Source organism: Aulostomus chinensis, chromosome 13, assembly GCF_037954235.1.
Source record: "Aulostomus chinensis isolate RoL2024-O1b breed Wild chromosome 13, RoL_Achi_v1.0, whole genome shotgun sequence".
NCBI classification, from domain to species: Eukaryota; Metazoa; Chordata; class Actinopteri; order Syngnathiformes; family Aulostomidae; genus Aulostomus; species Aulostomus chinensis.
The window spans coordinates 26,494,010-26,507,578 of NC_141332.1; the positions used below are offsets into that span (position 1 = coordinate 26,494,010).

Below are 13,569 nucleotides of genomic sequence, written 5' to 3' on the forward strand. Positions count from 1 at the left end.
GCATAACCAATGATGTCTGATTAATAATCCCAATAAGACTTTTCTCACCATCTAACCTACTTTTAATGACAAATGTTCGGAAACAAACCAGAACACAGATCAATCAATAAATGCTTGGAGAAAAAAACAACTCTTTTTTTCTTCTCAACTTTTTTGGGGGGGGGGGGGGGGGGTTAAATGATTAAAAAACAGGATGGAGTCTATTTTAACCGTGAAAACCCATTCAGTCTGAAAAATGGAACAGAATGTGTTTTTCCTCCCATGAAAGATGAACTCATTATTCCATAAAAGAGGGCATTTTATTCATCCCAGGTAAATGATGAGCGTATCTGTGGAGAACAGGTCAAGTTGAAGGTCTGCATGCTGTCTCTGTTACCTCAGACACAAAGTTCTGCTGGTCGTGAGATCGTCAGAGGGGCAAACCTTGTGACCTTGTGTTGTCCCAGTGATGAATTATTTATCGTGACTCACAATTTGTCTTAATTTTTCCTTAATTCTTTCATGTTTGACATAAAGAACTAATTTATTCAATTGCACGTGCAGATGGAGACCCAGTGGGCCAGTTCGCCATCATCCAGCAGGAGGAGGGCGAGTGGGGTTTGATCGTGAAGGAACCTCTGGACCGGGAGACCAAAGACAGATACACGCTGAGAATCACTGCCACTGACGGGAAGTTTGAGACTCCAGTTACTGTGGAGGTTCACGTGCTGGACATCAATGACAACAGTCCTCTGTGTGAACAGGTGAGCACGCATCTGTGCTTTCATTTCTCACTGACCTTCAACCTGCAGCAGTGCAGATGTGCCGTTCTTGGTCACAGGGAACAGTGAAATAAAAAATTAAATGTTGTTAAATTGTCCCAATAAGGTTTCAGGTAAATTGGGGTCATCATTTACAAGTCGTAGAGCATCCAGGCTGCCTCACAGTGCCTCCTTAAACTGTCGATATTGAAGAAGCTCTTTCTTTTTTTTTAATCTAATTTGGGTCTTTTCGTGAAGAAAGACTTGAAAACAAAAGTTAACTTGTGTTTCCCCTTGGTAGTGTTTCGTGATTAGAGTGTCTTCAGTCGTTCAGGCCGGTTCCTAAATCACCCAGGGTGGAAAAACGTTTTGGATTACTTTGAAAGCATCAAATCAAACCCTCCAACAATTGAGAATTCCATAGAGTGCAAAGATATTTATCATCTATTTATCATATTTTTCCTCTCATGACTTGTGACTGTGCTGGCGGCTAAGTTTCAGTTTATCTATCCAGCTCTCAGTCGCGTCACTCAGTAAAGCGCTGGGCAAATGTTGTTATCCTCTTGTTCCAGCTGGTGTACACAGAGGTGGTGATGGAGAACTCGCCCTCCAGCATGTTTGTGCTCAAGGTTTCTGCTTCAGACGCTGACGTGGGGGCGAATGGGCAGATCTCTTATACCCTCCACGGTCCCGACACAGACAAGTTCCATCTCGACCACAGGACAGGTATGATGGCATCTGTTTGGGGTCATAACACAAGTGTTCCCTCTAAGTGAGCAGTGCTGAGTGGTTTGGTTAACAATGTCATCTGCAGAATGAAGCTGATCGGAGGCAACAACCTTTTTGTCTCTATTTTTGTGGGGGCACCCTCTGAACCCCCTGACTTCTGATTTAGGTCCTTTTCATAGCTGCATTTTGACATGGCGTGATAAACACCGCTGTAATGATGTAATGGGTGGCCCTGTTCTATTCAGGTGGGCTAGCGTCCTGCTATTGTTCATTGGCTGTAGCCCTAAATAGAAGGAGACACTCATTAATGATAAGTTACACCTGTATTTACCCTGCTCTGAAGAAGGCGAATACCTCAAGACAAAACAAATCCCTGAACCCCACCTGAAGATAGAACCCTCTTGTACTCCTTCCTCAAACATTATTCATGCTAATCAGCTAAACGCTATTAGCATCCTTGTCATTCCTCGACAACTACAGCTACGTCATCATTATCGTTTGCTGCTCGGCATGCGAGCTGTTGAGTGGCAGAATGCCGGTGAGCGACAGGAAGTTGAAATGACACTTTGGTGATGAGCCTGACAAACTGTGGCTATGATTGAAACAGCCGCCATCCTGACAGGGAGTTGATCATTTGGGTACCGAACATGACATTTCCACTGCTGGAAAGAAGAACTTTTCACTCCTGCGTTAAGGGAAGGGAAGTTCATGGTATAGATACACGCCAACGTTTTGGGAAATATGCTTGTTGCCCGTGGTCTTCAGAACCAGACAAGACTTCCGTGTGCTGTATTTAGGACTGAGACCCACAGAGACCAGGAGTTAGCTTAGCACAATGAATGGTTGTAGGTGGGAAGTGTTAGCGTAACTCCATCACTAGACAGACCTGTCGAATCCATCGAACGCTCTTTTCTCCGAGGTGGTTTTCCTGTATTACTACATGGAGATTTGTGCGTACCATTTGTTGTGCAATGCCGTGACATCACATAGACGTGGTAATTTTCGAGTCAAACATTTCTTCAGAACATCTTTCCTCACTGGGCACATTAATTTGATGTGGCACCTGAAAACTTCATCAAGCAAAACTTTGTTGATAACCAGAAGAGTGACTGCTGCCACAATCATGTCCACTTGGAGAGAGGAGGAGGAGGAGGGTTGCTCCTGCAAGCTGAGCAGGCAAGACAAAGGTATGCTAGCACATGCCAGCTAACTAGCGGTGAGCTTTGCTCTGTGGGCCTCAGCTCTGTGTCTCTCTGTGTCTCTCTGTGTCTGGAGACAATGGACAACAACCACGTTTCTCAAAAGGTTGATGTCTTCCTTTAAGGTGGGTTTCTGGCGTCCTGTGACCACTAATAGTCCCCAAGCACGGGCGTTTATTCTCGCTCTGATGCTGAAATGACATTATTATTGTTAAATGTTTGTAGGGTATTAATTGAATCACAACTATGAACAGGAGATAAGCTGTCTTTGTAGTTTTCTTCAAAGCACAATGGCTAGATTGAATGAACGGATAAATTGAAATTGTCTTCCCCCTCCCCCCCGACTAAATCTGCTTGTTACAGCAGAGGGGAAAAAAAACCAACACAGCAAATTAAGATTACATTAAGATAAGTGTTGAATTGAATTATATTCATGTTGACCTTTGAAATTAAAAGGCATTTTTGTTTATAAAAACACAAGGTGTATATTTGATAAGCTAACTGTGACTTTCCCCAGGTGAGCTGTTCACGCTGGCTGTGTTGGACCGGGAGAAGGTGGTGGAGTACAACCTGGTGGCGAGGGCGACTGATGGCGGGGGGCGTTCCTGTCAGGCAGACATCTTGCTCATGATCCAGGACATGAACGACAACCCGCCTCGCTTCTCCTCCAGCCACTACGAGGTCACTGTGTTTGACAACACCACAGTCCGGACGCCCATCACTGTCGTGTACGCCAAAGACCCAGACACAGGTAGACCGCCGCACCCAGAGTCAGATACTAGAGTGTGGAGACCAGAGAGAACATGGCTGTGTTTCTTTCAGGTTAAAACATGTTGTGGCAACCCCTCCGTCCTGCTGGTGTGTGTGTGTGTATGTGTGTGTGTGTGTATGTGTGTGTGTGTGTGTGTGTGTGTGTGTGTGTGTGTGTGTGTGTGTGTGTGTGTGTGTGTAATATCAGCAGCTACTAATCCTGAACAGAATGAAAGACATTCCCGACTATGTTTTGGTTTCTTCGCCCACCTGATACCTTTTCACTTCGTCATCCCAGTTCTGCTCTGTGCAGAGATTCTAACCCTCGACCATTTAACTCCTTACAAGTACTGAAGCTAGAAATATGAAGTGTGTCCTGACGGTCAGGTGGTTGATGAATCCAGGTTTTAATAATAATTGACTTTATTTCTATGGCACTCTTCGTATGAAATTTGCCACTCAAGGCGCTTTATAGCAAAGAGAGAAGATGATAAATGATAAAAGATAATGTTTAATTATTTTAAAAACAAAACGAATAAGATAATCTAAAAGAATTAGAATAAAATTACAGTGAAATCATTTAAGAATAGAATACATAAAAAAAACTGAAAATTACAAAGTTGATTAAAGTGCAGCAGAGAGTCGAAAGTGAAGAGATAAGTTTAAAACTTTCTTCTGCTTCCCTGATAAGTTTTGTGCTGCGCAGCATTGTGGCATGATTTTAAAAAGTTGTAGTAGTGACACCAAACAGGTAAGTCAGAGGGAAAAATTTATATATTTTAAGATGGGATAAGGTGGCCCGGTGGAGCAGTGGTCCTCACTGTGGCCCCTAGCAAGAAGGTTGAGGGTGGAGCCCCAGCTGCAGCACGGGGTCTTTCTGGGTGAGTCTCCACGTTCTCCCTGTTCCTGCTGGGTTCTCTCTGGTACTCCAGCTTCCTCCACAGTCCAAAGACATCAAGAGGGACCAGGTTAATCCAGACTCTAAATTGACCGTAGGCGTGGCTGGGAGAGCCAATGGTCGTCTGTCTCTATGTGTTGGCCCTGCCATGGACTGGTGACCTGTCCAGGGGGAGGGCTGCTGGGATAGGCTCCACCCCCACCACCCTCAACAGAATAAGCAGAAGAAAATGGCTACATGGAAGATAAAAGTGACGAAAACTGTTGAATATAATCAAAAACCTAACCCCATTTCCTTAAAGAAAAACAAAAAAACATCACGATATTTATTTTGAGGCTTGCCTCAGTTAAAGTCTACATGACTGCCTTCTCCTTTGGAATCTTATCCTGTTATTTGTTCCTTGACAAGGCTGTTGGTTTAACACAGTGGTTCTCAACTTTTTCTGTCATTCCCCCCTTTGGAGGAAGAAAAATTTTCGTCCCTCCCCACACCAAAATTTTGACAAAATAGGCCACGTTTAACTTTATTGACCTATTAAGAATTACAAACATTCCTTTAGTTTTTCAGAACTAGAAAAAATGAAATAAAATGTGTTTCATCCCTGACAAATATCTCTCCATTTTAAAAACAGACCTGACAACAGTTGCTATGAAAGAGGTTTGAAGCGCGCTTTGGTTCCACCGCGAAAAAGATTCCGACGTCCAAACATTAGTTCCCCCCGGTGAGGGGGGTCTAATGTTTGGACGTCGGAATTTTTTTCGCAGTGGAACCATAAACAAAGCGGAAGGTGAGGCGGGAAATAATGTTTGGACGTTGGGTGACTCGCGCCCCCCCTGGGACGCCTCCACACACTTTGAGAAACGCTGGTTTAATGTCATGAAACTGAGAGTTGTTTGTCTTCATCTGGCTTTGGTTGTTGCGTCCTCTGTTCTGTTCACACATTTCTCCTCAAATAGATTGGTTGCTTGTCTTGTAATTGCCCCCTCACGTGTGGAACCCTGCCTCAGTTGTACCAAATTCCACAAAGCTGTCGACACATCTCTCGATTCCTTCCATTATTTTTCATTTCTGCATTTTCTTCACTATTTCCCTTTTTTCCTTATAATTTCTCTTTCATGTGATTTATATAAGCCTCTTGTTTTTCTTATCTCCCTTGCACACATTTGTTACTCGGTGCGTTGCAGCTCTGAATTTGTGCACTGAAGCAAATCAACACCAATCTTTTCCGACTGAAGTGAGACGACACATTTTAGCACAAATGTCTTATAATGTGTTGCCTTCAGTTGTTGGTGGGTTGGTTGGAGTTTCCTCTGCTGTTATGAAGCTCTGTGTGTGTGTGTGTGTGTGTGTGTGTGTGTGTGTCGGCTGGTGTGGTGTTTGAGGTTCACCACACGCGCGCACACACACACACACACACACACACACACACTCACAAATACACTTTTAGTCATGCGGTCACAATAAGTAGACCAAACAACTGCAGACCACACACACACACACACACACACACACACACACACACACACCGATAGAACAGCCGAGACACTCCCTCAGATGTGCAGCTGCTTGTCCACTTTGTCTCTTCGAACATTAACAAAGACAACGGTGACGCCTTTTTTTTTTCTAAAATAGTTTGAGGCCAATGGTTTCGTAGCCACTGACGTTTTTGACATGTTGAGGTTTCAAAGCTTCCATACCTCAAGGATGAATTAAGGAGGGACATACAGGAAATGACAATTGCGTTGCTGAGGCACCACACACACCGTGCTCTTGGCAGACGACGGCAATGTTGCACGATGCTGCATCCACACATCGATTCTCCATTTTGAAACCCTTGTTTTTGTACAAAAACAAATTTTCGCCGTCCATCCCAATCTGTGACCTTCAGGTTTGCTGTGTGTTTCCGTCGTCCCCAGCAGGACTTCCCGACATTTCCGTTGACACTTGAACTCCAAAAATGTCGAGATCTAAACCACAGACCACCTTGAAATCTTTTGAGAGCCTTCATACTCTGGATTTTAGTTTGTAGACGTAAATGACAGTGGAACCTTGATGGGTGACTTGAGCATTTGTATGTAGTCAGATTTAGTTCCCTGGTCGTAGCAGCAACGACTGTGTTGGATCAGGCAGACAATGAATTTCCCTGCTGAGCACCAATCTTTTCCTTCTTTTAGTCACGCTTTCTGGCTCAACATCAAAATCACAAGAGTTTTTAATCTTTTGATTGCAGAGTTGAAAGTAATTATTGTGTGTTTGTGTTTCCCTTCTTGCCGTCGTTACTTCACTTTAATCACGAGCATACATCGTGGAGAGACAGACGTGGTTTTGATTAACAGTTGCAGTTTAATTTGTTCTCCCAGGAGGAGAGGTAGCACTCAACTCAGGACTTAAACGAGATGTTATAATGACTCTCGGCCCCGGTACCTTCACGTGCGGACCCTCGACTCCTCACGCATCACGGCGTGTGCGTGTGCTGTTGAACAGTTATTTGAATTTAACGTAATGTTGCGCTGTGGTGTAAATATCACGTCCTGCCACCACTATGTGGCGCTAAGGAACACACACTCTCTATATTTGATGTAGCTGTAGATCAGATGAGGACAACACAGTGTCATGTGACGTTTGTTCCATCGATCTTACGTCCTGTAACCACCAGGTGGCGCTCCGACTTAACCTCAGCTGTAGATGTCCTCAGGCCGGGACACTCACAAAAGATCTGACCACGTGGAGCCCAGTTCCCTCATTTTCCTGCTCTGTGGTGACATATCAAACATGGCCGCCTCACCATGGTAACACCATTTATTGAAAACTCAAGTCTTCACAACGGCCCAAGTTCTTAAGGTGGTTCTGACCATATTTGAGATGATGTGGTGGACCTGCCAGGAGGAGGAGGACATCAAAGTGTAAAAAAAAGAAACATGTCGTTTCCTGTTACTGCCAGGTGGCGTTAGGACTGGTTACACCCAAAACTGAATGGGTCCTACCTTGGCTCCACCCCACCCCCATACCAAATTTGTTAAAAATCAGTCTCAAACAAATAGATGAACTCACACATACACACACACACACACACACACACACACACACACACACACACAAACACACGTGCACACAATTGAAATCATCCATGTCTCTTCCAGGTATTAATTCGGAGGTGAAGTACTCCCTCCTGGCGGGAGATGGCGGTTACTTCTCCTTGGATGAATTCTCCGGGATCCTCCGACTGGAGCGACCCCTGACCCCTGACACCCCTCCCACCTTTGAGCTCAAGGTGAAGGCCACTGACCGCGGCCTGCCTCGTCACCTGTACTCCGTCGCCACAGTCACGGTGGATGTGGTTTCCCTGGATGACTACCAGCCTGTCTTCCTAAGCTCGGAGTATACCGCCCAGCTCCCAGAATCCTTGGCTGTTGGGTCAGAGGTGCTGAGTGTATCAGCCCTTACCAGAGACGGTGGGGGGCCGGATCCTGTCCTCTACCGCATCGTGTCTGGAAATGAGGATGGACGGTTTCTGCTCGACTCACGAACAGGTTAGAAATGTTTTTCGACCTCTTGTTGTGTTGGCTTGGCTTCAGGTGAGTGGCGTGGTGCGTTTTGGCATCTGGTGCAGTTTTTAAGGATAAGATCAACAGTTTTTTAGTCGTCAAAGAATCGGCTCAGGTCGGTTGTTGGAGGTAGCGTGCAGTCCCGGTCTCATCAGAATCTAGGAGGATTGTCAATGTTGTAGCTAGACCTTAAACTATTTTAGTAAAAAAAAAAAGGAAAAAAAAGAAGATTTTATGACTATTCCAAAAACAAAGTTGCATCCCTTCTGATGGCGTGTGCCGCGCTCATCCTGGCGGACGCTCGCTGGCAACAGATCCACTTATTTAGCCCAGTACAGCACAACGTGTCAGTCATACAGCTGCAAGACTCTGGGCTGGTATTTTTTAACAGTTCAAAAAAACACTTTAAACGCTGTGGGGGGGGGGGGGGGGGGGGTGCCAGAACCATAGATTAAATGAAAGTCAGAGCCAGAATGAGAACTTTCTTCAGCTGAGTCGCCTCGTCTATCAGAGGGTGAGTGTTAATGCATTAATCCAGTCTCCCTCCGAGGGTGCTAGAGGCGATGTGTCCACCTTGTATTTTTGTCATAGATTTATGCTAATTAGTTGTTTGTGTGTCAGTGGGAGATTTGTGTTCATAAAGCAAATCCTGTCGAATCAATAGAACCCATCAATCACTGTCTGTTGTGTTTTAACATTGATATTTTATTATTCCTGTTGCTCAAAGTCAGAGAAATGAGCTTTTGTGTATCTCATGTTCTTGATTTACCAACTCACAGAACTCAGGCGCGAGCAGCAGATTGGACTTTGGACTGTGTGGAAGCGGCTCACGGCTCACTGCCAATAAATCATTAAAGCCCAGCTGGTCAAAGAACCCCGCTCCTTGTTCACTGTCCATTGCATTAGCTTCCATTATTTTGGGAGAGCAGGGAGTGTAAAAGTTTCAAACTGCAGGAGTGATGATAAGAAACTACAGTCAGTGAAAAACGAAACCCAAGGCGTCAGCACGAGGACGTTCACCACTGCAAGGTTGTTGGGAATCTTCATAGTTTGGCTGGAAATGTATTTGAGAGTCCAGAAGTACACCGCAAGGTGCTTGTCTAATTGACTGGCATGGCGAGGCTGTGAACAGGATAAATACCGCATCAATCAAAAGTACTACATGCAGTAGTCCGTTTCTAGGGCAAACGCTTGCCTTTTATTTGGCCGGGGCTCTTTGGGTCTTTGAGTGTATCCGGAGGCATCTGGGTTTATGAGATGGAGCTGCTCATCAGCAGATGGCCACCCTGATTACTGCTCCTGCAGTGCTTTCTCTGCTCGTCTGATCGGCTCATAAACAGAAAAAAGAAAACCAGGAGGTGGAAACGTTTAGTGGTTTGATTTGGTTTGTAAAGTTTGTCAGGGGCTTCCATTTTTGATGACTTCATGTCCTACCTGACATTTTGTTGCCTTAGAATAATATTTTTTTCTTTTTAAGTCCATCAGAAGATGCTATGCTGTGTTGTACTTTGCCCCCCCCCCCTCCCCCTAAGGCCCCTGGGAATAGTCGTTCTACATGTAAGCATGCAATATTCTGAGGTAAAAGCGTGTGCGCAGTTGCATTGTGTCTGAAGCAATGAGCTTATTTTCCACAAGTGCGATCCACAGCTACAGCATCGATTCACAAGTGTCCCAAGTCCGTCCTCACGACCTGCAGAGGTTGCAGATGAAACAAAACTGATGTGCACCCACTTTTTTTCTTTAAATTTCTTTAATTTGGGTGTACAAGTGCCCTTTGAGGAGGGTAGAGCCCTGCAGTTGCTGCTGAGATGCTGCTGCTGGGATCCGAGGAGGGAGAGTAGTTAGAGAAGAAGTTGGAGGGAGATTCACAATCTAGGACATCTAATGATCACGTCTTTCTTTGCTCTCTCTCCAAATAAATTGCACCGATCAATAAATCAACCCCGCACACACAGCACTCTTCTTCTGTGTTTGCTCTCAGTACATAACACAACAAACCAACTACCACTAACTCCTGTGCACTCAGGTCCAAACCCGTGCTCTCCAAGTGTGTTTGTTTCCAATTCCAGCTCAATTTGTAGCCAACATGGACCAATTCTAGCCACTGTCATGCAGACATAAACCAGCCTGAGCCTCAGAGGGACATTCTGCAGAGTAAGCGTAAAAACTTGTCAATGGTAGCAATGAAAATTCATAGAGAAGCAATGTGACCAACTCAGGGAGAGGATGCTGGAGAAATGGGCTCATGGGTCTGCTCCTCCAGACGCAATCAATCTCACTCCTCTCCTGTGGTGCTCCTCGCTGTTTTAGCTGTTTGGATTTGTCATAAAATGGAGCCTTATTGATATACGGCCTTTGGAGCCGATGCCGAGTGAAGAGAGGAAACTATTCAGGTATGACTCGGCCGATTTTATTGTCTACTGTACTGTAACTCTGTCGTTACTGTTTTGTCTGTAGAGAAATTGTGTTGAGCGATGACTTGTGTTACTGTCACAAATCGATTTGGCAGGTATGAGAGCTGCACAATTAAATCGATCAGTTGAGGAACCGATGCCAAAGCAATGTTGCTAACACAGAGTTTGAGTCAGCGCCGCCGTCTCAGCTATCAGAGCAGATTCTGAGTTGAAAAAATAAAGACCGTTAATTTGGGGCAGTGGCTGCACGGTGGTGCAGTGGTCAGCACTGTGGCCTCACAGCAAGAAGGTTCCGGGTTCGAGTCCCGGCTCGGGCACAGGATCTTTCTGTGTGGAGTCTCCATGTTCTCCCTGTTCCTGCTGGGTTCTCTCTGGTACTCCAGCTTCCTCCACAGTCCAAAGACATCAATTTGGGGACGAGGCTGATTGATTCTCTAAATTGACCGTAGGTGTGAATGTGAGTGTGAATGGTTGTTCGTCTCTCTATGTTGGCCCTGCGATGGACTGGCGACCTGTCCAGGGTGAACCCCGCCTCTCGCCCGTTGACGCTGGGATAGGCTCCACCCCCCCGCGACCCTTAATGTGTAGGAATAAGAGGAAGATGACGATGGATACTATGGATGGAATTTGGGCAGTAACTCAGAATAACTTTTATTACCTCCACAGTAATTGCAGAAATATTGTTCAAATTATGAGTAATGTGTTATATTACTGTGTTGAAGCTAGAAGTAGTATTTTATTCTTACTGCATTACTTTGGTGAATGTCTTTCTATACTTTGTGATCCATCTTTGATCGGACCTGTAAAGTTGAAATGGACACCTTAGTTAACTCACAGTTAACTAAGCGTTAACGAACTGTTAATTGTACTCTAATTGTGAAGTCTTGCTCTCTGACACGGTGAAACAGATCCTTCTGAAATAAAATCATTAGCTCAGGTTAAAGCGAAGGAGGCGGGTTGGGAGCATGAGAATTTCCTGAAAAATTAACGAGGGCTGAGTTGACAGTGGAGCCAGTTCAGACTTCTCTTTTGTAAGAATCACCTTTAAACATTTTCACTCTCATGCGCTGGAGAGCGACTCACAAGGCTGTTTGGTCAATGGTGGAATGATTCAGAATTAAATACATAAATAATGGATGTTCAGCCTCATCTGTCAGCCTCTCCACAGATGTGATTGTGAGCAGTAAGCCTGGTTGGAGCCCTGCATCCCAGGGTGTTTGCCACATCTTAGTAAGCTAATTTGTCATGTTTGGCAGCGGGAGGCAGATGGCCGGGGCTTAGCCAGCGTGACTGTGTACATGTGTTCCTCAGTCACACAGAATCTATCAGGATAAACTTCCTGACACACCAGAATGTAAAGAACTGGCATTTGTTTTAAATAGCAGAATGTGTGAAATATCACATTGTAGTCGTGCCCATCTAAACGCTGCCGTGCAGTCAAACACACACTAATGATCCACACACCCACACTGCTACGGCCTACACACTGGCGCGCATCATCAGGCGCTGATGCGGCTCAACTCATCGGGGGTCGTGACTACGCTGCTCTCCTTGTTCACATACATCACCTATTCAGAAAAGTGGCAGTTACATCACAGTAAAGCTTCCTTTGTTGCTGCTGCATTCAGTCTGCAGCCCGAGGAAAAGCCCTGCATGTCTGTGGAAAATGTGTTCCAGGTATTCATATAAACTCAGCTCCCTGCTGGCCGGTTCGACTGAACATTGAAGCGCCTGCTCTAAGACTGCAAGTGTTTCCCCCCAAAGAGTGGTTTGTTTGGGCGTAGGAGAAGTCACACTCGGCTGCAGGACAAAACAAGCGGGCTGAGATCTCCGAGAAACATCTTGGCAGGAGAGTTTGTTTACAGTGGGAATGCAATGAACTCCACCAACAGAAACTGCAGGAACGATTGAACATTTCATGCCGACAAACAACACTGTTTTGACAAAACATTTGTCTGGAAAATGGCCACCACAAACAAAAGAAAGTTCTTTCTGGAAGTTTGTCTGAGGCCCTCTGTAGCTGGGTTTACATGGAGCCTAATATTCCAATTACAATCGGATTAGAGGCCCAAACCGAATAAAAATGTTCCATATAAACACCTCAATCCGAATAAAGAGGCCTAAACCGGATGGAATTTCATTCGGTTTCACGGGGTAGAATATTCCTTTTCCCAAACCGACCAGATGTAAAATCTTATCATGCAGGCTGTGTTCTTTCGTGCTCTGTCTTGACGTAAATGCGCAGTGACGTTTCCTCACTTGATAAAAATGGCAACATTATCGCACGCTTAGACGGCAGGAAAACAAGAAGTTCTGAACTGTTCACAAAAGTCCACCAAAAACTCAACGAAGCCGGCACGTACGCCGTCTCCTCCTCCTTGCTTCCAGTGGAGGCGCCTTCGTATCAAGCTTTTGCTTGAATAAATGTGTCCACACAATCGCAACGACTGTGCTGATCACACGATGGACCTCCATCACTGATCAGTCACGTGATGTTTACATCGCTCTGCACGTGACACACAGCCGTAAAACGGCGGTTCCGTTTAAATGAAGTGGCACATGTAAACACCAGATCGGAATGGATCACGTCACATGGAAACAGTTGACCCGAACTCTTCAATCGGAATAATTTCAATCGGGATGAAGATAAAGTCTGCATGTAAACGTGGCTCGTGTTTTTCTCTAACTTTCCAGTCTGCGCCTCTCTGACGTGCTCCACGCCCACTTCCTCCTCGTCCTGAATGACTTGGGTGAGCTGACAGTGGGGATCAGATGTGACGTTTTCAGGGTAAAGTTGATAAAGCTGGTAATGAATGTGACTTGCAAAGGCTGGATGATGATGTAATCTGACCATGGATTCATGGGATAATCTGATGTTGAACAGCTGTCTTATTGTAATTTTACTGTCTTGTTTATTGATCGACTCTTGGGGTTTTTACTGTGATTTTTCCATTTCTAATTGTATGTTAAAATATTAGTCTTCTGTTACTTCTCAAAGTCCTGCGTCGAGTCTGGAGCTTTGGGTGCTGTGGTCACATCTGAAACATTAATGGTGCCAGGTGAATGAGACAGTTTATGCGTCTTTGTAGGCGTAATCTTGAAAGCATGTGTGTTTGTACAGCGAGGTGTGAGGGAACCACAGTCACTTCAGCTGACGAGGACAGAACGCCTCCAGCCTGCTCCTTCTTTCGTGGAAGTTTGACTGCCTTGAGCAAAACATGGATACAAACCCTTATTGACAGAAAGCTGGCAGCAGGAAGCTGCTGTACTCAAACCCTTCCTCGCTTCGTATTG

At 45.2% G+C, this 13,569-nt stretch overlaps 1 protein-coding gene across 3 annotated transcripts in view; it reads left to right on the forward strand.

The window, feature by feature from the left end:
• The window catches only part of fat2 (FAT atypical cadherin 2), a 101,236-nt gene that overhangs the window by 47,525 nt on the left and 40,142 nt on the right, over positions 1-13,569 (forward strand). For all 3 annotated transcript variants that reach the window (XR_015118971.1, XM_086222332.1, XM_086222334.1), the window contains exons 13-16: positions 544-743; positions 1,313-1,466; positions 3,186-3,419; positions 7,457-7,846. Coding sequence is in view for 2 of the 3 variants with exons in the window: in XM_086222332.1 (XP_086078458.1) it covers positions 544-743; positions 1,313-1,466; positions 3,186-3,419; positions 7,457-7,846 (978 nt within the window). In the remaining variant the exon portion in view is untranslated. The remainder of the gene's footprint in view (positions 1-543; positions 744-1,312; positions 1,467-3,185; positions 3,420-7,456; positions 7,847-13,569) is intronic.